The sequence below is a fragment of the Gobius niger genome (assembly GCF_951799975.1).
Source record: "Gobius niger genome assembly, chromosome: 4".
NCBI classification, from domain to species: domain Eukaryota; kingdom Metazoa; phylum Chordata; class Actinopteri; order Gobiiformes; family Gobiidae; genus Gobius; species Gobius niger.
Genome location: NC_136855.1, coordinates 29,521,787 through 29,547,322, shown reverse-complemented (window position 1 = coordinate 29,547,322; position 25,536 = coordinate 29,521,787). Strand labels below are relative to the sequence as shown.

Genomic DNA, 25,536 nt, shown 5'->3' with positions numbered 1-25,536 from the left:
ACATATATACATACATGTACCGTCCAGCTGCCAAAACAACAACAACAACTTAGACAAGACACAATATAAACACAACGTATGCACTCTTCATCTGTTATATTAAACTTATTTGTTGCCTTGTGTGTTATCTTCACAAAGCCGGAGTCTCGACCTGCTTGAGCAGAGTTTGTGTAACACTGTACTTCTTTGTATTGTAAGTCTGTGAGTGTTGGCCGCTGCGAGCATGTCCTGTGGCTTTTATTGATTTTCACGTCAGCCAGATAGGGTTTCTTTCTGCCATAGAAGCATATTACATCTGCATTGATCTGGACAACTTGTCTGAGGATGTGGAGCTGCGATGAGGAGCCTTTGTGTACAGCCGGTCATACAGTGCGACACTGTAAATGTCCTCGGCATCTGACTGTGTTTTTGTCGAACGAACGTATTCACTGAGAGGAAGGCTAAGGTTAAGCTGCAAGACCAATTGCAATTGAATATGAATTATTAATATGTTAAGTGGTGTCATGTCCCCTGCAGAAAACAAACTATCCTGTCTCCATGTGATTAAGTATAGAACCTGTTAATGCATGTCCTGAAACACATTTAATTCTTAGCTTAGTAGTTCATATGCACAATGCACAGTGAACTGAATCGTTATTTAAAGAGGTTGAAATAATCATTCCTCATCACATCTTAATACATGTTAGAAAAATTAAAGTTAGACATTTTTTTCAAATTTCAAAAGCTCTTGTTAAAGGTTTGCAGGGTACAATTTCAAGCCTATCAAATTACCGGGGCTAAATGCAAGTTGGCCATTTTATACTCAGTACTGCCACCTCAGGTCATACCTGTAACTGCAGCTTCTATATAAAGATGTTATATTTCTTTCGATACCAGTCGTACCTAAAACCTTTTTTTTCTCCGATACCAAACTGGTATTGTTTCATGGCACCCAGCCCTCGTCGCTATTGAGGATGACTTAAAGAGACTAGATTCAAGTTGGTCATTTTATACTCAGTGCTGCCACCTGAGGTCTAACACGTAACTGCAGCTTCTATATTAAGCTCGTGCATGACGGCACTTCGGACCCGAAGTAACAACTTTTTGAGTGACAGTGCAGGATTTTAGAGGCAGTTGTGGTGAACAGGTCTGGGCTCATTCTACACATTAATACATTGCTGGAACATGTAGGGGGAGGAAAAGACATAATTTTAACATTTTTAAACTCAGTATACATGTCACATGTCATTAGTTTTAGTCAGTTTAGTATAAAATAAATACTGCATAATAATATACTAATACACCAGGAAATGAGAGGCACAGTTTTTGTTCAAGTAAAAATGTGGGGCTTGCATTTACTTACTTTTATAACACAGGTACAATTTAGTCTTTTATATAAAATAAAATATGGCAAACTTCTGTATCCATGGGTAAAATGTTAATGGCAGGGAACAGCCGACAGGCAATAGATGTTAAAATGGATAAATAGATAGATCCCCAAACTTTTTAAACTATTCTCAACCTCACAATGAGCCTTTCCAATATTCACACACACACACAACAATCATGCCTGTATTTCATCTCTGTAAAGTAAATGAATTTGCTGAACCGGGACGTAGAGGAACAGTAGAAATAATATTAAATGCTTGATTATGACTTGCCTCGATGGCGGAGTTGGGCGGCTCAGTGCTGGCCTCCACACGCTGCTGTAATCCAGGGGGGGTTAGGATAAAGCCTCGCCTCGCCTCGACACTCTGCCTCCTCCCAGATCAGATGAGATTAGGAGAGCGCTAAGGAGCTCGGGGCTCGAAGGCAGAAGAGCGAGGAGAGACTCGAGAGGCAGGTGGCTACTTCTGCACCGCAACGGAGCAACAAAGCCCAGGGCTCAAATGAATATACCCGCACCATCGCTATGGGACATAATGACATGCTAGCTCGATCGTCAAGCAGTAGGTGGTTTCACTGTTATTGCTTTAGGACGTTCATTCCTTGTCATTTGTGCACCGGTCGTTCATGATGTTCATATTGGATGGAACAACTTTTACACCTATTACTAAATTGTTACTTATCATTTGCTATTTGTTACTAAGAGTTTGTGATATGCTGGTGTTGTTCCCTTTTCAGAAAGATGATTCAGTGACCAGGTTTTGATTTGAGATTGTCTTTGAGAAGGAAATGACTAATTATACCTGGAATTTTTATTTTATTTTTTTTTTTTTTTTTTTTTCTATTATCATGTAACACATTGGGAATTAAGCAATAATACCCCTCAACTAACATCCCTCCTTAATTTTGAGTAAGAAAAGCTCTGCACATGCTATTTCGTCTGAATTTGAATGTGCTGTGGTATATTTCACAGCATTGTGCCTTAGTTATTCAAAAGGCATTTGCCGGAACGCATAATAGATAAGTTCCTTTTGACCGTAAACTGAGTCACAATCCAGTAAGATTATGCTGACTGCAGATTTTCTTTGCTACATATGTTTAAAGTGGTTTCGCACTGGCAGAAGTGAATAATGTCACTCCTTTTTTATCCTCTTGGGGAAGTTAAGAAGCAGCTGATGTTCTTTGTGCTTTAGAGAGCTCAACATGGAAACTTTGATCTGACTGTCAATAAGGAAAAAACTGAAAAACTAAAGAAGCTTGTGGATGGCATCAAGCGTCGTCTTACTATGAAATTCAATATATTCAATTTCTCTCAATGTCTCTTTGTCTGTCTTTCAGCAAGCCATGCTGCGCTGGACTGAGAAAGCTTACCCCAGTGCGATGCCTTTGGGACTTCTCGTGATTTGAAACTTCCTGGCGCCCAGATAGAAAAGTTTCAAGTTGTGTCGAAGCTGCTGTCACAATGGGGAGGAAAAAGATCCAAATCACCCGGATCGTGGATGAAAGAAACAGACAGGTGAGTGCATTTCAAATGTGAATAGTGTCATTTCTTAGGGCTTGAAATAGCAGTTTAGTTGGTGAACAACAAAGTACCCTGTCTCTGCTGGGTCCAGCCGATCTCACGAGTCTAATTTCAATCAGTAAAATCTAAATGAGATGCTTCCCCCCCAAAAAAACCCTGCAGCACTGCCGATTCCTACCAATTCCAGTTCCTTGAGTTGTTATGATTGCCATGTTGGATTCCTCTGGGTTGTGCGCGGTCACAGCTGGTGGCGAGGGCAGTAATTTGGGGTTAGCCCGGGCCGGACAGCACCCTATGATTTAGCTGGGTGGGTCAGGGTGAGGGACACAGTGGCCCTCTCTGCTTGGCGTCTCGTAGCGCCACCACACTGCCGGCCACTGGAATCTCTCCATGTCTGTCTCCTCTCTATATATATATCTCAGGCCCAACAGCACAACAAATACCAGCCTGTCTGGAGGCAGGGCGCTGGAAATAGGGATGTGGCTGGAAAATAAATATCCATGGTTGTGTTTGTATTTGATGTTTGGTCGTCTCAGACATTTTTAGATAGACTCTAGTTTGCTATTGGCTTATCAAATGTGCCAGTTTTTATATTTAGGTGTGTGTAATCTATTTTGGGAGAGCAGTGTGTGTGTGTTGCTCGCTTGCTACTTTATCTGTGGAGTGTCAAGTGTAGCAGCTGGCATGGCATAGTACAGTTTTACATGCCAGAGATGCAAGTTTTCAAACGCAATTAGCTTATACTGTAAACAGGTGGACATGCAAAATGAGTAAAGACAGTTTGCATGTGGCTGTTGTCTCAGTGTGAAACAGTATGAACCTGATGATTCTCCTTTCAATTGGGCTTGAAAAAATGTTATTCAGCTACAGCTCTTTACATAACTTTAAATGATGCTTACTTTCACGGGTCTTGTTGTCAGCCTCTGTCTTCTAGTTACAGAAAGCGTGTAAAAGTTGGTGGTAAACATAATCACGAGACTGAAATCCACCTGATGGTTAACCACTCCACAAAGGCAGCCTGTGTCACGGTGCTAATATGAGTCAAGATCCCTGAAGATGAAAGCACTTGGATCACTTAAAGGGTGTAAACTGCTCAGTGAAGAGGGGAAACTCATGATCCGACTGTGATCTGTTACCGCTCATGTTCTCTCTGCGTGTGCTGCTGCAGCTCGTGGCACACATGACATTTTCCAGTCCCTCACACGTGGATGGCTTCCAAATCACTGGGAAGTTTGTCGGGACAGTGACAGTAGATGTTAGAGGAGTGTTTCTGATAGGAGTGTTAAAGGTCTTGTATTATGTTCTAGCACTAAAGACTTCAGAATGACACACTGCATTTGCAAAGCATTCTTTGTATCTTTAAAAAAAACAAAACAGGTGAAAGTGTTTCATTGTTGCTAGTGGAGGACACATGGAATAGAGTGAATAATGAACTAATGGAGATTTTAAGTTGTAGAGTATTTGCGTTATATTAGTGTAATTATGTTTTTACTTAAGCATGTTACACTTAAGTGTGTTTTCGAGTAGTGACCTGGCAGCTAATAGTTGTTTTAAGTAAGTAAGTAAGTGCTTTATTTGTCACTGTACAAGTGGACAACGAAACAGTGTTCAGGTGTTAGTCCTGAGCCGCTGTGACTGAGCCGTGCTGCCACCCACTGTGGGTCAAACTGACCAGCATGTTTTTGGAGGTAGAGGAAACCCAGAGGAAGCACCCAGAGGAAACCTGGCTGGTCTGCCTTCAGCGCTCCCTTGATCCTCTGAAACGGTGCAGTGCTTCCTGGGTTTGTCCCAGTTTCAGAGCATGGTGTCCTGCACTGGTCACCTCCTCTTTCCTCTTCCTCGTGTACAGCTGCCTCCCCTCCACAACAGTCTTTCTCCATCTTCTGGGAAGAGCTTAGCAGTTGATCTGTTTTATTCTCCAGTGAACGTCTACAAGCCAGAACAATAGAAGGCATGTGTGGCTTAGCTGTGAGTTACGCCCGGATACCTCCAGCTCCGGCTCTTTTCTCTACTTTTTTAATATTGTTAAAGCTAATGTTTGCTAAATGGCTGATTTCTATGGCAATGTTCGACTGATAAAAGCGTGATTGGGAAACCAGTGTCACTTCTTAGAGGAGGAAGGAGGGAACCATCATTTGGAGCTTCTTAGAAGAAGGCCGACTGAATGTGCAGGATAACTTAAAACATACAGTGCATGAAACAAATCCCGACGGAGGGAAAAACATTTTAACACATTTAAAAGTTCAGAAAACTGCTTTGTTATCCCACTGGAAGCTGGTGAGTTTTTATACCATTTAAAGAAAGTCGAGCCTTCATCAAATACAGTTTTGTCACATAAGGAATGACTTTGGCTAAGCTCCCTTGACTTTCATCCTCCTCCACAAATATCCATTTAGCTTTATGTCTACAGCCCTGACATTTCCCTTCAACAAGCAAATAAACATGTTGGCCAGCAGCATCTTCTTATGATGAGGTGCAGATTATCTACAGTCAAATTAGCCGTGGCATGTGCGTGTGTGATTGAAACTCATGTACTCATTTTAATGCATAAACACTCCATAGTCCACAGTCAGGAAGTAGTGTTTGTATTTTAAGTGAATATTTCTTTAGTGTGACAGTACTGCTCTATAACGTGGTCTTACAGCTTGTCTTTGTTGTGCCCTTTAGGTTACGTTCATGAAGAGGAAGTTTGGACTAATGAAAAAGGCCTACGAGCTGAGCGTTCTCTGTGACTGTGAAATCGCCTTGATCATCTTCAACAGCTCGAACAAGCTCTTTCAGTACGCCAGCACGGACATGGACAAAGTTTTGCTGAAGTACACGGAGTACAATGAGCCTCACGAAAGCAGGACCAACTCTGACATTGTGGAGGTAAGCCACTGAAGCCAGAGTAAATGTTTACTATGAGCTAACTCCACAGGGATCATGCGGAGATTAGTGAGTGGTAGCAGTTTGAAGTCTTCACAAAGTCTGAGGTCGGGGGTTCTCTGTATCGCCTTCAGATCTAAGATGAAATACATGCCGCTACTTCTAACAAAGAGCAACACCCTTTTGTTCCCCCGAAACATTTATCCAAACTCTAGGCGACCTTTCTGAAGCGTAATCAGTGCGCTGACGCTGGTGCTGTTGCATCATGGTCCCTGAGCTGCACATACTCATCCCTGCTGCTGCTGCCATTAAAATTGAATGGTCATCGTGACTCACTTTCTGCCCGTTTATGTAAGCCTCTAATGTGTCTGTCCTGTAAAGTGTTGCATCTACTGCCCTTACCTTCACAACACATATACTGTTCAGTTAGGGTTGGGCGATGTCCCCTTAATTGGCCGTTGACGATGTTTACAGTGAACCATCGTGATGGACGATGATATCGTCCATTTCTCATTATAAGCATTTTTTTTACATAGACATTTACATAGCCTATATATGCTGCATATTACTATGTATGTTAGGAAAATGTGAGATTGCAGCATAAATGGATCTAAACTAAACATGATTTGAACAGAGTCACGGACACGACTTTTGCAAAAGAAATGTGTTAAAACTTGTGCGCAAAGTCTGAGAGGAGAACGACTCATTCAGAGCGTGAACTCCAAGGCTCTTATCACACTAATACAAATGTAAATCGGAGCTTATTATTTGCATTTGCTCAATTTTAACGTAATGTTTAAGAAACAGTGGGTGAACGGGACAATATTTTGAAGTTTGCGTCGTAGCTACATTTTTGAAGCCGCTCCACGCGCCGCCCGGTCCGTGTGCTCTAACCTCTTAACTCCTGTTGCACCGCCTCTTTCTCTCTCCTCTCTCTTTCCTCCTCGGTCCTTCGTGAGAATAGTCCACGCGCTCAGCTAGCTCCGATGTGAGAGCCATCTCATTTTAAAACGGTTTAAGTTTCAATACGCAGCAAAGCAAAACAAAACCACGCGCTGTTAAACTCTGAGCTGCAGAGAGAGAGAGAGCCCCGCGCGTCATAAACAGAGCAGCTGCGTCTTTACTTTAATAATTACGGCCAACACATCGTGGCTTCTGCCAGGCTACTGACGCTAGCGCGCATATTAGTTACATCAGTGATTTAATTTACAGTGCAATCCCTGCAAAGTTTGTAGGTTTACAAGGCCTACAGAAGATCAGTACTAAGATCAGACAATACATCAAAAACCATCTGGAAACGGACTGTGATCTTTCTTTCTTTTTTTTGCATACAAAGTGCTGAACGGACAGACAGCGATCTTTGTTTTTCTTTTTTTTTTATTACCTTTTTAACCTTTCCTTTCGGGCTGGAGTTAGTATTTTTATGGCAGTTACTGATTAAAATCGTACGGCCCAGCCCTCCCAACCACCACATAAGCATTAATGACAAACAAACATTAGCAAAAAGCAAATCACCCCACAGCCGCCTTTGTTGTTTTCTTAGTTGCATCGTCTGATATTAGATTTCCTCCCCTTTCCCACACTGACAGTTCATGCAATGCCAAACAGCAGACTGGAGCTGCCTCCTGCTAACCACAGGCAACACCTGTGTCATCTCTGCACAACAAGCGTGATTTGCCTACTTAAGACGTCTATTTGCTTGTTCCCACAATCGTCACGCAGGCTGACAAGCAGCTTAAAACAAAGCCTGGAAAGCCAGAGGTTGCTCTTTTACATGTGGGTCTGTCCATTTGCAACATTAGTGCTGCACATTTGACTCTATGTAAAGCAACACCCTGTTGATTTTAGCAGACTTTTCAAGCATGTTCATTGTTGTCACCTGACGCGCAGTTTCTTGTGTGGTCTATGCCTGGACAGACCATAATATTTAGCTTTAATATTGTACCAAATTATACCTAGAATATCTTTTTTCTTGTTTTTCTTGTCTTGTGGTCACATATAGATATGGCGTCTCTGGACTCGCCCATATATGGTCATGTTTGAAAACAGTTAGGGGGGAAACTATTTGGAGAAAAACCTAAACTTTTTCTGATTGTTCAAAAACTACTGTAACAAACGCTGAATTATGAACATAGTTTTCTACTAAATAAAGATACAAAGACATGGAGAGGAGCAAAGTGGTTCAACAGCCCATAAATAGAGTTTGGGAAATTCCACAGTTACCATGGAGATCCGCCATCTTTGCAGCTGTTAGCACACATTTCCATTGACTAACATTAGGTAAAAACAGTATAAAAAGTGGAGAAAATAGCCGTGTAACAACTCTGTTAGCTGCTGAGTTACTGCTGGTAAATACATTTAACTCACTGTGGTGTCCAACTCTTAACTTTTAAAATCTCCATTAGTTTACAATTGCTGCTAATCCCATAATGCTTAGCGATATGACATCACATTCCCAAACTCTATTCACCTGATTCTGCCCCGCCCACTTTTGCCTCTTTTTGCTTTGTCTCTGCACTTCCATTGTCCTTCGCGCTGACATTTCCGGTCGAGCGAAGCCCATTCATTCCGCAGCTCAAATCTGATGTTTAGTAGATTGATTTGTGTAAAATGTCCAATGTTCATTTGCACCAACATATCAACACTGCACCATTTTTTCTGCAAGGCCTGAAAACGGCTTTGTTTTCGTGTAGTAACTGATTGTGTAGTAACTGACTTCTCCAGTTCCATGTTAACTGATAGGAGAAAAGGGGCGGGCACAATTCATGGCGGCGCCCACGCGAACTTCCAGAATTAGGTGAATACATAAATAACGGAGAATGCTAACATGATGCTTCATGCTAACGGCTAGTTAGCGCTAGCTACGACTGCCGTTTTTTTCACTTCTATTGAACAATCTGCTGTGAGAAAATATCCATATAGGCCCGATTTACGCTTGACTTTTTTATGTGTGATAAATAAGTTCATATTCCACCAGAAAATGGCTAAAAACAGTGGAAATTTGTGTTTCCCAAAAGATTCTATTTTCCCCCTCGGAGAAGCCACGCCCCTTCTATGACGTGATGCCGTCTGTATCTATTCAGAGAAGTGCATTGACAAACTATTCACTCTTCAGTCTTTTAGTGTATACAAAATAAAGCTTTGTAAAACGTGTCATGAAAATCTTCCAGAGAACCTGTTTGTTTAATCTCCCATGCTGCACACTCTATAATGGCCTCCAGTGAAAACACATCGCTGCTGGTCAGTCCTGCTCAGTCGTCTTGACAGATTGCTTTTGTCATAATAATGAGACAGGTTTGTGTGCCACAGACTTGAGTTTCAATAACAACAGAGCAGCGGTCCAAGAAATGCACTGCGTTCCCGTCTGCCTGCAGAGCGCTCAGATGAATTACTGTAACTAAAAGTGAGAACTGCAATAATGAACGAACCTGAGACACAAAACATCACTTGATTATTTGGTTTAGTCTGGTTTAATCCCACATCTTAGAAAAAGTGGAACGCACATGAGCCAACTTTCTCAGAACTTTATCACTGTCTGGATAAGAACTTCTCAAGTGAACAATGGACGTATCTTTTATCATCCAATTGTAGCAGTCACAGCACTTCATAGCCTCATGTAGGGATCCAAAATATAGTGCCAAATGATCATTATCGCCTCAGATTGACAATAAGCTCTCGACAGGACATTGCCATTAAAACCCTTTGTTTCTAATGTCAAGCTCTAGTGGTCATGTTGTGACTGTCCATTCGACTCAAGAACTCATGTAAACTATTGATTCTTTTACTTTTATGTGTGTGCCTGATTTAATGTCTATCTACAGCTATACTGATATGAAAAGCGGTTACTATTTCCAATCTAGAGTCTGTGGTCATACCGCAAGAAGCTACAATGTATTGCTAAATCAAAGACTGAGATTTGCATGCATGTTTGCACAGCCTAAAACAAAAAGGCAACTTAACTTCTTTACCCCCGCTTTAACTGAGCCCATTCTAAAACTGACTGGAGCTTACAGCCTCTAGTCTAGACCGGGGGTTCCCAAACTTTTCTGGCTGGGACCCCAAAATTGACACAAAAACTTTACGCTACTTTAGGGAATAAAAACATGTTATAATCAAGTTAATGTATATCTAAACAGTTCGTTTTGAATAATTAAACGGATTTCATTAATTATAGGCTGGTTTACACTAAAAAAGGAACTAAAAACAGTAGCGTTTTTCTTTTTGTTTAATCTTGAAATCATCTGGCGACCCCCACCCAGGGCCTCGCGACCCCCCGAGGAGTCCCGACCCCCGCTTTGGGAACCACTGGTGTAGACCATAGACAGTAAATTGGTCTAGACCAGTGTAGCGCCTTGAAAGCTAAGGCCTACAAAACTGATCTTAGATTTTTCCACGCGTTGTCACTTTTTTGTTGCTTTTTGTTTTTTTATTCATCAATTTTTTTGCTTGTTTGAGTGCGTTTTTGTCACGTTTTTGTCAATTTTTGGTGGGTTTTAGTCGCTTTTTAATGACTTTTTAATCTCTTTTTTTGCTGCATTTTTGGCACTTGTTTTGTCATGTTCTGTTGCTTTTCTGTTGTTTTTTTCTGTGTTTTCATCCTCATTTGCTTCTCGTTTTTGTCGCTATTTTGACTTTAGCTTTCAGATTTGGGTAAAGTCGAAGAGGGAAAAAATGTGTGGGTTTTCCTTACAATTTTCCTCATTCATTCCCGTTTGAGCCTTGCTGTGATCCTGATTTAATATTCTGACACAATGAAAAACTATTTGCCTTGCTTTCCTGTTTTAAACATAGTGAGAAGTTCTACGTTGAAAGGATCAAATATCAGTTTTTTTCCCATGTCGTGCCGCACCAGAGCCTCATGTTGCTCATTGTAATCGTACATGCCTCACGGTGGCACACATCCAGATGCCTTTGCAGATCCACTAAAGGCGACTTTGACATTGGAGATGATAAGAGCGCCTGCACTCTCGGCTCCCCTAACACACACTTTAAGATAGCCGTCCGCGTCCAGACATGATGTAGTGGTTAGAAACGGCATGTGTGGAGCCACAAATAGCCTGTGGAACTTAAATCAAATCCCACTCGGCTGCACGTCCTCCACTGAACCCCCGATAAGGGAAAAACATATTCTTGAAAGACAATGTGCTCCTTATTTGATCGAGCGCATCATGTTATAGACAAATCTACAAGTCATCACATGTGATTAGTAACAGCTGTCCTCCCTATGGTTATGGGTCAGGTGGAGTTTACATGTCAATAGGAGTCTGTGTACACTCACAATCTCCTGATGCTGAGCAACAAAGTGCATCCTCTCCCCCGTGCGGCTCGGCTCAGTTCCCCTGACGGCATTAACAACCATCGCTGAGTCATTTAAACTGCTGTTTGCTGCTATTTGCTTTGAAGCGCGTGTTGAATATTTATGATTTATTTTAGTTGTGCACCCGCCTCTCCTTTGTTGCAACACTTTCCAGTTAAGATCATTAGCCCCTTCCTGCTGTCCAACAAAGTGATAAAAGGTCTGCATGAACAAATGGAAGAAATCTTATAGTGAGGATAAGCAGTTTGCAAATGAATGGCTGGAGGATGTGCTTTTAGAGGTTTCAAGAAAGAAAATATCATATCATAATTTTCATTTCCCTGTATCTTTATATTTGTAACTAAAGCCATCTGCTGCTGCTGTAGGTTCACAGTTCTTTGTGTGTCACTCACTCAGAGCATCCCAGAAATTATTAGGTAGGAGGAGAGTGTGTTTGAGCATAGAGCAGATTTTCTTCTAAAGGGACTAGATCAGGGGTGTCAAACATCCGGCCGACGGGCCTGATCCGGCCCTGCCCTGTAGAGCTTAATTTCCAGTAGTATGTAGAAAAGTAAGTCTCTCGCCCATTCCTGTGCAGAGTTATGAATGGGACTAAAAAGTGAGGAAAAAGTGACAACAAATGTGAGGAAAATGCAAGAAAAAATGAAGATAAAAAAAGTAAAAGAAAGTTTTTTAAAAAGTGACATCAACAACGAAAAGTCTGTTTAGATCCATTTTGTAGCTTTTAAATGGCGCGTTACGCTGTCATACGTTATAGGCTGTCATCTCCAGGCGAGAAGCTTTTAGATTTGGGTAAAACTGAAGTGGAGAGAATACACTCGCTTAAGGCGGGGGTAAGGGGTTAAAATATATATATATTTTTTTTGATCAAGGTCTTTTTATTGTTTTTTTTAAAACATACTTTGATACATTTAAACAGGGTTAAAATATTTTAAAAAGCGCAAACTCTGGCTCTTTTGTCTAAACCAATCAGCACCAGATCTGGATTAAAAATATCTTTAACCACTCAACTGCCCCCTTAGGGTTGGGATTAGGGTTAACAATTATTTGCATCCAAATCTCAAAGCGTATTGACTGGAGAGGTTACAGCCTATATGCCAGTGTGACACCTAATTTGAAAGCCAAGACCTTCTAGTTTCTAAAAATATGTGTGAGATCTGTGTGAGTGAAACACAACTGACGTTACATTTGCCATTTTTAACTCTAAATAATATCCTGATTAGGGTTAACTAACCCTAACCCTAAGGTGAAGTCAAAACATTTCTATGTTTTTATTCTATAACTGATTTGAGAATCAAAAGTATTCTGTAGTTTACGACACACTACATCATGTTTTTGTGATTGTGAATAAATCAAAAATACAGTTGTTTGCTGTAAAACCATTAATTGATTTGAACTGTTGACCTCACATCTGGGGACTCAGTTGTAGGTCATGTTTTGGAAAAATAATCTTACATAGTTGACCTTTAGACACTGGCTTTTTGAGAAATGTTTACTATTTCCACTTCATAGAAAAGACTCAAGGACCTTGCTTTGCCTACATTAGCTACAATCCATTGCAAGTGAATCTAATACGCCTTTATGGACCCATTACGATGCTTGAACCATGTCCTTGCAAGTTTAGATTGTCGTCGATGAATACAGAGCTATGTCATGTACAAAAGTCAGTGTCAATTAGTGATATCTGAAGTTTAATTGGTGGAAAGAGAAATACATGTGGGTGTTCAAAGCTGTGTGTTGTTAGACTAATTGTAAAAGGCTGTGTCTGTGCATCTGGTTGTTTTACTCTGTGACGTCAAATGTAATGGGAAAAAGAGATGACATGATGGATACCAGAGCAGTGATGTCAGAGGCCAGGCTCACATGATGTTAGCATGATTTGATTTGAACAGAGAGGGCCCCGCCAATGTTCAGGTGCTTTATATTAACATCCATCAATCCATCCAGTTCCCTGTCTATTTTATAAACGACTTTGTAACCTAATACTGAATCAGATGACAGTGCCAAAACACTTTTTTTTTTTCCTGGCACAAATCAATTGAATATTTGAGAAAACGTACAAAAGCTCTTGAAGCACATTGAACCTTTTGGGAATTTGTACTGTGAAAAAGTCTGTGTGTTTGCTCCAATCTATGACCAGATATTTCTTCTGTAATAAAAAAAAAACATGGATGTTATTCTGGGATAGATATTCAAAGAAACTGTTTGGAAATTGATAGGAAAATGGGCTGCTGCACGACATTTATATATCCGTTCACTTGAAGGCGCTGAACAAGAAGGAGCACCGAGGCTGTGACAGTCCAGACGCAGACGGCTCCTATATCCTCACTCCAAGCACAGAGGAAAAGTACAAGAAGATCAACGAGGAGTTTGACCACATGATGAGGTCACATAAAGTTGTAAGTGACGGGACTGCTGTATCCATAGTTGGCTTATGTGTTTTCTTATCGAGCTCTGACCTCTAGTCCTCAGGTCATGCACCCCCGGGCTTCCTGCACGGTGTGCCGTACAGCAGCAGTGTGGGCGCTGCTCTGTCGGACAGCGGCCTCCTCACCTCCGCTCACAGCCAGCTCCAGAGGAACAGCTCTCCTCAGAGACCTCCCAGCGCTGGAACCACAGGTGAGGGTCAGCATTTCAGTGGCCACTCTTCAAACCACACGCGTTTCATCTCACTTTGAGTATTTTGTTTGCTGCATTTCAGGTGGCCACCAGGGAAACTCGGATTTAACTATACATAATGGATCTGGAAACATTTGTGAGTATTTTATCGATTTTAGCAAAGCATTTTTGTCATGTTGTCATGTCAGGTCTATTACAAGCATACAAACATGTTGGGTTGCATTTCTATTTGAGCATCCCATCCCTTGTATTTCTCTCTCTTTCTTCTTGCTCTCAAAGATATTGCTTTCTATATATTTTTGGCACAAGATATTTAGTTTTGAAAACACTTTTAAGCCCTTGTTTTTTGCTGTGATCTGGCAGCAGCTCTGGCTCCCTTTATAACACACTATTAATGTACAAAAGGATTTCTTTTTCAAAGCAAAACATTTGTTTGTTTATTAGCTGTCTCTGGTCATTACAAAATATACGTAAAAAGCATTACAACAAGAATATCAAAGTGCCTTGTGATCCACAGTACTTCCCTTAGATGCTGGAAGGCTCTTTTCAGATCTCCGCAAGCTGGTTACAGTTTTGCTGCTGTCAGCTTGGTTCTCCTCTCTCAGAGTGTGTCTCATGTGAACACTGCCGTTATGTAATGTCAAAAGCAAGAGCAAGGAATCAATTATTCATTGTTTTCTCTTTTATAATATATAGCCACGCTTTCATTCGTTCATCCAAAGCTAAAAGGTTGACCGGCACATTTAGACAATCTGTAAGATGTCCTGTTGGGTCAGAAAGAGAAATGACCAGGGATGAAAATGGATGGTCCACTTACATTAATGCATTCATAACACATCGCTGGCTTTTATTCTCTTCAAATAAGCATTATGATAGGTGTGAGAATTGTACACTAAACTGGCAAATAGTGTGCTGACAATAACATTTGATTTGCACTCTTTTTTCCTCAGTGAATGGATATGTAGCTTCGCCCAGTGGCAGCACCATGGGGAAGATCTTACAGCCCAAATCTCCTCCTGCATCTTCTTCCAAAAGCAAGTCAGACCTGAGAGTCGTCATCCCCCACTCCAAAAACATGATGCTGGTAAATATATAATGATGCACACATCTTTTTATTCGTGTGTTCCAATATTTAGTTTCATTGAATGATTTAGAACTTAAATGCATGTTTGCCAGTGAGGGAAATCATTGTAGTTGAGCAAATCCAAAGTTATTTTCAAAACATGTTCTCGAAGCGCATAATGAACAGTCTGCGACGCAAAACACATAATTAGTTTGTTTGGCGACTCCTGATAATGAGTGCACGGCCATCTGCATCAGATTGTTGTCGGTGTTCTTGCTAACGCTACTAGAGTTGTCAAAAGGAGTTGAATTCATAATTTGTTAAAAGTTTGAAAAATCAACTAACAAAGAATTTTTGGAATATTTGACGCACTTTGGTACTTGAGGGCCCATGTGTGAATAAAGTTAAGTATTTAAAGCAATAATGTTTAATTGTTTGAGCTGCAGTTGAATCTGATAATGAAATTAAATTAAAACATCATCTAATCTAGTGATGGGCGATACCAAATTTTTCGGAATCGATACGATACAGTTACCGATACTGGTCATTTTTCATATGGGTGAATGCATTTCAATCAATATACATTTCTTAAGGCGAGACACTGCAGGTGAATAGGGAAAAAATGTATATTTACAGATATCAATTTGAAACTTTTGCTGTAGATCACTGGCATAAATGTGAGAAAAAAATGCACAACGCAAGTTTTCTGTCATTTTCTCTTTTCATATAAGAACAAGGTGTTTTATGCCTAAAAATGCCCCAAATTTCCCATCTTTTCGGCGACGAGATCTGAATAATGTATCGAGCGACATTCAAATTTATGGTTTCATTTTATTGATAAATGAGTTACCAAGACTTTCAGAGGGGATTTTGGATTTCTTGTTTAGTTTTAAAAAAATCTGTTTTTTAGTGGAAAATTTTGTAAAAATTAAATTTTCGCCTTATTTTTTGACATTCAAAACTCAATAAATGGGGCTAGGGATTAGATAATAAAAAATCCCTCTGAAAAAATCTTCCAAATATTGTTCAGTCCAAGGCTGTAAAATTTTAAGTCTTTAGGTCCGACTAACGTGGACATAGTGTCGCCACAATGACAGAAAAATGTGTTTTGAGAAAAGGGCCCTTGAAATTGCATTGTCCCATATAAGTCTATGGGGGAACATTGAATCAGCGCAATATTTAAACATGTTTTTGTGAAGATTAGGTGTATTTTCTGTTTCCGGGTGAAAGCTTATGTTCAGAGACCAATTTGGCCCAAAACCTGAAAACTGAAAAAATTGAGTTTTGCCTGTTGTGTCTCCCCTTAAACTGGTTATTTTAAATTACTAATAAAAAAATGACAAATAAAATGCACACTTTTGTTTAGTGGCTTTATTACTTTTTTCAGTTTATATTTTGCTAAAAGTAACTCAAAGTAGTGTAACTCAGCTACATTTTTGAAACAGTAATATATGTAATACAAACTATTACATTGTAAAGCTGTAATCACTAATATAGAACATATTATTTTTTATGTAACTTGCCCAACACTGGTTAATTAAACAACATCAATGTGAAATGAACTACACAAACAAACTTTAAAATGAAAAGCATAAACTAGAATGATCTGGATGGCTCAGTTCAATCCTCTGAATCAGAACAAGTACTTTTGTATTTCTAATTGCGCCGCGCCTTCTTTTTACATTATGCAACTTAGTATCAATAGTTTTTTTTAGTTGATACTTAAAATGTAGCTGTTTGGTATCAATCCGCCCATCCCTAATTTGATCTTCACAATAACATGTTTAAATTTTGCACCGATTCAATGTTTCCCCATAGATTTATTTGGGAAATTGTTTTTTTTCAAAATGCATTTTTCTTGCATTGGTGCGACAGTATCTCTCTACCCAAGTAGCTCCTACAGAGTTCAAACTATTCCAGTCTTGGATTTAACCAGATTTTAAAGGTTTTTTTTTTTTTTAAGGGACTTTTTCAATATCGAATTCCTGACATGATTTATTTTGTTTAGAATTTTTTTTTAAAACAAGGCGAAATTTTTATTTTGTATAGATTTTTCCTCTGATAAACATCTTACTTTAAAACTCCAAACTCCCCTCTGAAGAAGTCCCTCTGAAAATATACAAACAAAATAAAAATATACTTTTACTAAACATAAAATTACAGGAAAGGTCATAAATCACCCTGTGCTGTCCTGTCTTATATATAAAGCCTACGGGCCAAACATGCTCCACACAGTAATACATGTGCATGGTCTTCTCTTCATTCTCAAAGTTAGGATGTTATAATATTGAACATATTCATTTGTTTCTAGTCTTGACTCTAACATAACTCACCAGTGACACCAAGTAACAAACAATGACTGCGGGATGTAGATGACAAAAACTACTCATCGGTACAAGTAGTAAAATCACATGTGTTTGTTTCTTTGCTGCACTAAATGTTGTGGTCAGAGAGTAGTTGTGATCATTCTGAAACTGATCTTCACTTCCTCTTAAATGCATGTGTGTGTGTAGAAGTGAGTACAATGGGTTGGGTCTTTCTGCAAAAACATTCAAGACCCTTTCTTCTTTAAAGGTTTACACGTTCTGCACCGGATGAAGGAGCGAGGCTGCTGTTTTTGAGTAAACAATAGGGAGGAGAAGAAACGTAGCATTGTTAGTAGCTTAAAAACGACAAGTTTGCGGCCAACATGGAGTTATTCCACAGTGTCTAGTGCTAATGATCTCATTCAGGGTGATGTCATTTCTGACTTATCATCACACTCAAACACCGACCGCTAAAGAGGAACATGACTGAAAACACTCCTAATGCACGGGGCTTTTCATCACAAAGGTTTCACATCGAAGAGTTCTGTACTTTAATGTTTGGTAAACAGTGGGTTTAAAGCTTTAAAACAGTCAAAAGTCTCACCTCGTGTGCAGTAAGCTGTGACAGGCTGACTCCATGTGGCCGAAATGAGCAATACAGTCAAGACCTGTGAGGATTTTTGGATATAATTCATCTTATTGTACAGTCATGAGGCAATTAACAAACAATAATGCAACATATGCAAAAAAAACACTCCAAATAAATATGAGTAACACTAAGAAGTAATTAAAGGACTTTATTTAAATGGCCAAACCAACATGTTTCGACCTCCAGGTTTTCATCGGGGCTTTGTATGATAATCTAATATAATCTGTTTAATCCTAACTCAAAACGTCTTTAAATATAAATGTTTCTTTCAAGACTTTTAGATGTTAAATGGTTCATTCGAGGGCCTCAGCTTTCACACAGCTGACACCATGTGGCCAAAACGTGCAATACATTCACTACTAAACTAAGCAGAGTCACCTTAACCAATGGGCTCGCAGGGGCTGGAGTGGTTTTTGTGGGATTTAGGGTCAGGGTTATAGGTTAGGGTTAGCGCTGAGAGGGGGGGGGCCTACAATTCTGTTTAAGTCCCGGGGCCTATGGGTACATTAAGGCGGGCCTGAAACTAACCCACTCCTCACATTACAGAATAACCACAGACTCAACAGCAGCCAGTCCAGTCAGCCTCTGTCCACCCCTGTGGTCTCCATGACGACCCCCAGCCTGCACCAGAGCCTGGTCTACTCCGGGATCAGCCCTGCCTACAATAATGGTAAAAAAACAGTTTTTTTCAATCTACACTTGAGTGAGCCAATTGATATTTTAAGACATTAATATTTGTAGACTTAAGCGGATTGCTTTCTAACATACTCCTAATGCTGTTTGTTTGTTTGTTTGTGGTGGCAATGCCAGATTACGTCCTGAACAGCGCCGAGTTGTCAGGGTTCACCTCCCCTTCAGCCCCCGCTCTGAGCTCCATGGCAACGTGGCAGCAACACCAGCTCAACTCTCTGGGGTAAGTGTTTCAGACTCAACCCAGCTTTAGTAATAACCTCTGCTGCCTTACTTCTTAATATCAGTTTATTAAAAAAAGTGTTCATGCCCATCTATTTTTTAGGATATATTGTTAATATCAATTCAGTTTGATCTTCATTCGATCCCTGGGGGGCAATTTGTGTGCAGCCAGCTGAAACATACAGAAACACAATCATACAGGTTGATAAAAAGAGGATAATAATTAAAACCCGACTAAAAACGAACAAGTGTGGAGATCACATTAAATTCATAAAATCATAAAAAGTGCTTCAACCAAGGAACAGGTAAAATCTCTAGGCAGTGGTGCCCAAAGTGCGGCCTAGGGGCCAAATGCGGACCACAGACCAATTTTTGGTGGCCCTCCTTTTTCAATTGGCACATATTAAGAATTAGGGCCCGACCGATATATCGGCCGATATTAGGATATTTTCAAATTTCGGCCGCTAAAAAGGCCGATATCTCCGGGACTGAAAGTAATAGATACTTTACAGCACAGGAAAGAGCTCAATCAGAGCTTTAAAATGAGCCCTCCCACAACTTCCTAGGCCTCAGGGTTGCGTATAATTTTGGAACCATAAGAGATAGAGACTTACCGTTTTTTTGTTTTGCCATCTACTGATTTTTGTCTTTCAAACAAGCTCCCTCTGAAGTAACTACTAAACATAATATACAGCACCCACTGCTGTCACACTTCAACACTGACACATTTAGAAGCTTCATACACAGGTTTATAGACAGTTCTAAAATTTGGCCAAAAATATCAGTGGTGCATACCGGCATCGGCCAATCAAAATACCCCGATAATTGTTTAGTACTTTAGTTTATTCAAAGGACAGTGTGCAGTTACATTAAAAAGATGGCTGCACCAGATTTAGCACTATGCTAATTCCATCTGTAATTCCCACATTGGTCGACCGATATTTCTATATATTTCTATGATAGAAACCTTTACTATAATAATAAATGCTTCACTTCATCAAATTAAATTACTTAAAATATCGGCCTTTATATCGGCTATCGGCCATGCCAACCCCCTTCATATCGGTATCGGACCCCAAAAATCCATAACGGTCGGGCCCTATTAAGAAGAGAAGAAGAACTTATTACAAAATTACGTAGATCAGATGTTGGGTTAGTCCAGACTTCTAGCTGTGAGGCAAGAGTGCTAACAACTCAGCCACCATGCCACATTGTAGAGATGGCACTTTTTTATTGGTGATTTAATCATTTTACATGATTATAGCATCATAAACTAACATTTTTTCAGTGAGACAGAGCTGAATTAAGGTGTAGGACACAGTTAAAACCTCTCTTAAAGGGGCTAGATGCAAGTTAGCCATTTTGTTCTCACTACTGCCACCTCAGGTCATACGTGTAACTGCAGCTTCTATATTAAGCTCGTGCATGACGGCACTTCAGACCCGAAGTAACAACGTTTTGAGTGACAGTGCAGGATTTTAGAGGCAGTTGTGGTGAACATTGTTGGACATTGTTGGAACATGTAGGGGGAGGAAAATACATAATTTTGACATTTTTAAACTCTGTATAGCCCCTTTAATGTGCCCAGTTGAATGTTTTACTGCTTTTACATCTGTGGCCCTCAACACTGTAGAAATGTCCAGATTTCCGTCTATGATAAAGGTTTGGACACCCCTGGTCTAAGGCCTTTGAATCTCATTGAGCAATAAAAGGAATGTACTGTACTTTTAGGTGTTACTTAATCGGATCTGAACTTTTATGATTTTTTTTTATTTCTATAGAGTCAGTACCAGTCTGCCACACAATAAGAAATAGAACAGAAACTGCACACTTTCTGAAGCCTCTTTTATCTGCCTAAAGCTCAACAGGTACTAGTTTGACAATCAACGCCAACCACAACATCAACATCAAAGCCGAGCCGCTGTCCCCGCCACGCGACCACCTGACCCAGTCCAGATACGCGGGGACGTCTCACCGAGTGGCAGCGGCGCCTCACTCCTCTAACCCGTCCTCGATCCCGACGGAGATGGGCAGGTCTCCCACGGACAGCATCGGCTCCTCCTGCAGCTCCCAAGAGGGCGGCGCCAGTGACCGGGACGAGTACCAGCACAGATCAGACTTCCACTCACTCCCCATGGGCCAAATGAGCCGCGCCGAGGGCAGGGAGAGCCCCAGTGTCAAACGCATGCGTATGGACAGCTGGGTGACCTAAGGATCTAACATCGAAATCAGAGACGTTTTCTGTTATGTTTTTGTTTCTTTCTTAGATGTTTCGACAATACACCAGACAGTAAGACATACAAGAATATATCGGTACACAATTCCAACAAGTACAGTACAAACAATGAACGCTACACCGCGAGAATAATGAATCAACTTGGATCATCTGCAGCAGGGTGGAAAAGTTATAGTGTAATTTTATATTTTTCCACTAGATGGCGCCTAGTGATCAATTTGTTGCTGATCTCAGGGTTTGGAACTTGGAATAAAAGCAATATTTGTTCAGTTTTGTGACTGTTCATCGCAAAATTATTTATATGGGTTAAAATGTCGCTTGTCATTGTCACCCTTTTGCATTTTGTATGAACACAGGCTATGTTAATTTATACTTAAAAAAAAATACATAATGGTAATGTTGGTTTAATGCATAAAGCCATACACCGTTTCTGTATATGTATTTCAAATGTACTTTTTGTTTTGTAAAGTATCCTTAATATATCACTTTGAATTTAACTGAGGGTGCTTTGTTCATTTCTGCAGGAAGGCTACACAATATAGCCGGAATATTTTAGATGTGGCCACGACAAATATGTATATTATAAACATGAGGGTTTAAGCTATTCATTGTCTGCCTATTTTGTGTTTTAAGAAAAGGTTTCACTTGTTCCATCAGCTCAAGAAACACTCAAGGGGTGCAAAATAGACAGGAAATGTGCAATCAACTAATAGTAAGGAGGTATCTTATATACAAGGAATATAAAGCTTTAAAGGGCAAAAGTATTTAAATAATAAACATCAGTGGTGAAATATGGACCAACTTTTGTTGCCTTTAGATATTTTATGTTTACTGTTTTACATAAAATGTACGTAAATTCATAGCAGCTGAATTTTCACACTGCACAGATTCAGCAGACTTCATTCATTAAGGCCCTTTAATTGTTTGTAAACATTCCAGTCAGGAGACAGGAAGCTAGATTCCTATCTATTTCCATTGTAGCCAGGACCACACAAATGACCAGAATATGTTAGTCATTACAATTCAAGTAACTCCAGTTTACAACGAAAAAATGCCAAACTTCCTCCAAATAAGGGGTACTGGTGTATAAGATGTGCAGTCGTGTACTGTTAACGTCGTCAAAACAAAGAGAATGGAGGAAAGAGAAGGAAACCTCTGACTGCAGTTTTGCTCAGTGGAATCACTAGGCTATTTTCAGTTTATATTATGAAAAAAAAAAACAAGTGTAACTCAGTTACATCTTTGAAACAGTAATGTGTAATACAAACATACTACATTTTTATAGCTGTAACTACTAATACAAAATATATTACAGTTTTAAAGTAACTGCGGTCCAAACTTATACCTAATTTTCATATGTGTTGCATCTGAATTCTTCACAGGGATGTGTTTATCCGCACGTTTCACAACTGGCAGGGTCACTTTTTAGGGTCACTTTCACAAAAATGCAAGAAAACTGGCCTACAATTTCATGAAATGGATATAAATACTTTACAATTAGATGCACAGTGTTTTTTCCCCCTATAGACAAATATTTAAGACAAAAACACATTTCCTTCCATAACTAGAAAAAAACAGGTGTAGTTCCTTTAAGTAAAAAGAGTAAAATAATAATTATCTTGGTGGAAATCTTCTATCTGCACCAGCAGCCTACTTTCTGACCGGAAATACCTGGGCTCCTTTTATTTTGGTGAGATGCCATTTCCGGTCTGTGCCGTTACCGCGTGCAGCTTGACGATGTCCGAGTCTACCGTGTGAAGAAGAGGAGGAGGAAGTCTGTCCCAACAGCTGGGTTGTGTCGGTGTCGTGTTTATGGGGCCATTCAACAGCCGTAAGGGGGACGAAAAGCTAAGCAAATGAATATGTGGAGATATAACCAACACTACGAGGTAACTGAGACAGAGGAACTTTCATTTTAGTTGACAGACTGCCTTAGATGTTATTCCTACAGGTAAGTTGAGAGTTCTTCATTATCTCATACCTTCCCCTGGTGGACAGGTAAACTCTGTGGGGATTCATTTAACCTTTCCTTTCGCGAGATAGTGTGGAAAATGTGCCTATTCCTACCTTCAGTAAGAAATACCTGATATTAACCATTAGTTGGGCTTAGTAAATATTTGTCTTTATGTGCCTTGTTGTTGCGCTATGTCTGTCTCTTGCTGCTAAAGACTCGCTTCAACTTTTTTTTTCTTTTGCAACATGTTGCAGCACATACACAGTAAACGCGGGCGTTGTTGTGCATCTTGTAGGTACCTGCATTTCAGATGTTTCAACCTACAACACTGGCACAGCTCTAGCCTTGTGTGTTTTCCTGCCGCATATTAAATAAAGCGGCCTCATAAACGTCCTCCAGTAACTTTATCATAGTAAGTAAAGCAGTCTGACTCATGGGTGTCGTTTCACATCGTGAGTGAGCTGTGAACCTCGATCTTTCCTCACCAAAAGCTAACCACAAACACTAGCTTTCAGGAAATAACATGCAGTCCTGTTCTGACAAGAATGGCCTGATGCATGGTTGCTCAACTTTCTTTTTTGGCAGGAAAGTAACAGATTAGTGGACACAAAAAACATGGCTATAAATGTACATGTTTGCGGTGCTTTGATTTGATCTATAACGACCACACACATTTGCCTTCAAAGCTTTTGATATTTTGTGAAATCAGTGCTGTTTATGCAAACTCCTGCTCTTCCTGTGTATTTGCTCAGAATACTTTATGTAATAGTCTGTCATAAGCTGCTTCGGCTTCATGTGTCAGCCTAGATAACACAAGCATCCTATGAGGAAAGAATGACATCATTGGCTTAAACTTTTAGGATTTCATTGTTGTATCCCATCATGTACTTCACTGACCCCCTAGAGATTGTCCTTCTCACTTGACCCATCTCTTTAAACTGGACAGACCTGTTGTATGGACCAGTGGGCGGGACCCTTTCTCCAGATCTTGAGCTCTGTCCGGTATCTACAGAATTAGCATATGCCCAAAACCCATGGGAATAGGTTTTGGGGAGTCTAAAGAGAAAAGCCCAGAGAACTGAACATGGGTCATTTCTTGCTGTGGGTTTGAACAGTGCTAACTTAATCAACGAGGTTCATTCATTAAACCGGAGACAGCACTTCACCCCCTGCCTATGACGAGAAAAAAAGCCTTATTTATACTTATGTACATAGTGCCGTTTGTTTAACCTTTGATCCTCTTCCTCTGTTGCTTTGCCCGTATCCCTCGCAGGCCGCCGAGCATTGTACGAGAGGCAGATAAAAGAGTGAAACGTGACGCTGACCATGGCCTAGGGAGGAGGATCTCTGGACAAGGTTGTCAGCAGAGACTCAGACGACGGCCTCGGGGGTGTTTCCCTGAACTGTCCCAACCGTCACTCCTTCACTGTTTATTCGCATCCGTCAGTATCAACGCTCCGGACCACAGGTTAGATCTTTTGGTTGTCGTTAATTAGTTAAAAGGTTGGATTTTTTAACCTGGACAAGATGAAATACTTGTATATAACTTTTGTAATTTCACAGTTTAGCAAGAAAAGAAAAACAACAGTGAAGTAAATGAAAAGTAAAGGGTTAACCAGTCCAAAAAGTGTTAAATTGGCAAAGAGGAGAGGAGAAAAACATGATGAGTGGAAAAAGATTATAGCCAACCATCATTTTGAATATGGCACACGATGAATGAGAAGTTATTTTAACGAGAAATGTCAAAAAATTGAAATCAACTTTGCATTAGTGGGTGTGTGGTTATTTTGGCTGTCCTCCAACTCAATCAAACATTAACAGCCTGTAAATGAAAGGGATTGATCTGAACTCCAGTAATGATAAAGTTTAATCAGATTTGTTCAGTGCATTTGCCTTTAGCCTTAATAACTTGTGATGCAAAGTCATTTAAAGGTGCCGCCATGTTAGAGTCCTGTGTTATTATGGTCATTAGGGGCTAATTATTAACCCCACAGGACTGTCAGCTTTGTGGCGGAAAAAAGTACAGCGTAGTTCCCCATGCACATTATGTAACATTAGCTTATATGTATACAAAGCCTTTTAGCACCTGCTTCGGTGCATAATTTAAACCCAGTTAGCTTTAAGCAAACAAGACCACAAGCTCAACAGTACAGGAAGTGTATGCAGTCCCCTGTAGGTGTATTCCCATGTATCATTTCAGTCACAGTCTCACGCTTCCAGGTTTGACTGTAGAATTACTATTGCACCTGTAGAACTATAGTCATTCTTGCTTAAAGTGCATATGACACATTAGACACATTTGTTGCTAAAACTTAGTTAACACAATTATATGTAAGATTTTGCTAAAGATTTGTACCCAGCTTTCTTCAGTTTGGCTATTTTTGTGATGTTTATAGTTTCCCTTCCTTATTGGACACTGACAGGAAGTGACATAGAAGAAGGTAAACAATTTATAAACTGTTGCCATGTTGACCATGTTAAGTCAATGTCACTTCCTGTCAGCAGCTTAAAACTTCAAATAAATAACTAAATAACTTTCTGCCCAACATTTCTTCATTAAAATTGCTGCTTCACTGAAATAAAATGATAGTTAATCAACTGATGAACTTGCAACTGATGTTATTCATCTAAATAAGTCATATTTTCAAAAGTATTAAAGCCTGTCATATGCACTTTAACGTAGGTTCATTCATGTTTGCCACTTCCAAGTTTCTTTAAGAATATA

General features: G+C 40.0%; 2 protein-coding genes across 6 annotated transcripts in view; both read left to right on the top strand.

The window, feature by feature from the left end:
- Positions 1–21,230, top strand: part of LOC306961819 (myocyte-specific enhancer factor 2A-like) — a 31,796-nt gene extending 10,566 nt beyond the window's left edge. Inside the window, exons 1-10 of one of the 2 annotated variants that reach the window (XM_079554737.1) lie at positions 1,786–1,928; positions 2,704–2,881; positions 5,555–5,758; positions 13,337–13,471; positions 13,538–13,691; positions 13,774–13,827; positions 14,642–14,775; positions 18,256–18,379; positions 18,520–18,622; positions 20,482–21,230. In XM_079554737.1, the coding sequence (XP_079410863.1) occupies positions 2,828–2,881; positions 5,555–5,758; positions 13,337–13,471; positions 13,538–13,691; positions 13,774–13,827; positions 14,642–14,775; positions 18,256–18,379; positions 18,520–18,622; positions 20,482–20,833 (1,314 nt within the window). In that variant the 5' untranslated portion in view covers positions 1,786–1,928; positions 2,704–2,827 and the 3' untranslated portion in view covers positions 20,834–21,230. Of the gene's footprint in view, positions 1–1,785; positions 1,929–2,703; positions 2,882–5,554; positions 5,759–13,336; positions 13,472–13,537; positions 13,692–13,773; positions 13,828–14,641; positions 14,776–18,255; positions 18,380–18,519; positions 18,623–20,481 lie in introns of those variants that run through there. The other variant, XM_079554736.1, reaches the window with a different exon arrangement.
- A 2,858-nt stretch (positions 21,231–24,088) lies between these two features.
- Positions 24,089–25,536, top strand: part of mctp2b (multiple C2 domains, transmembrane 2b) — a 32,661-nt gene continuing 31,213 nt past the window's right edge. For all 4 annotated transcript variants that reach the window (XM_079554686.1, XM_079554685.1, XM_079554687.1 and 1 more), the window contains exon 1: positions 24,089–24,279. The gene's annotated coding sequence lies outside the window, so the exon portion shown is untranslated. The remainder of the gene's footprint in view (positions 24,280–25,536) is intronic.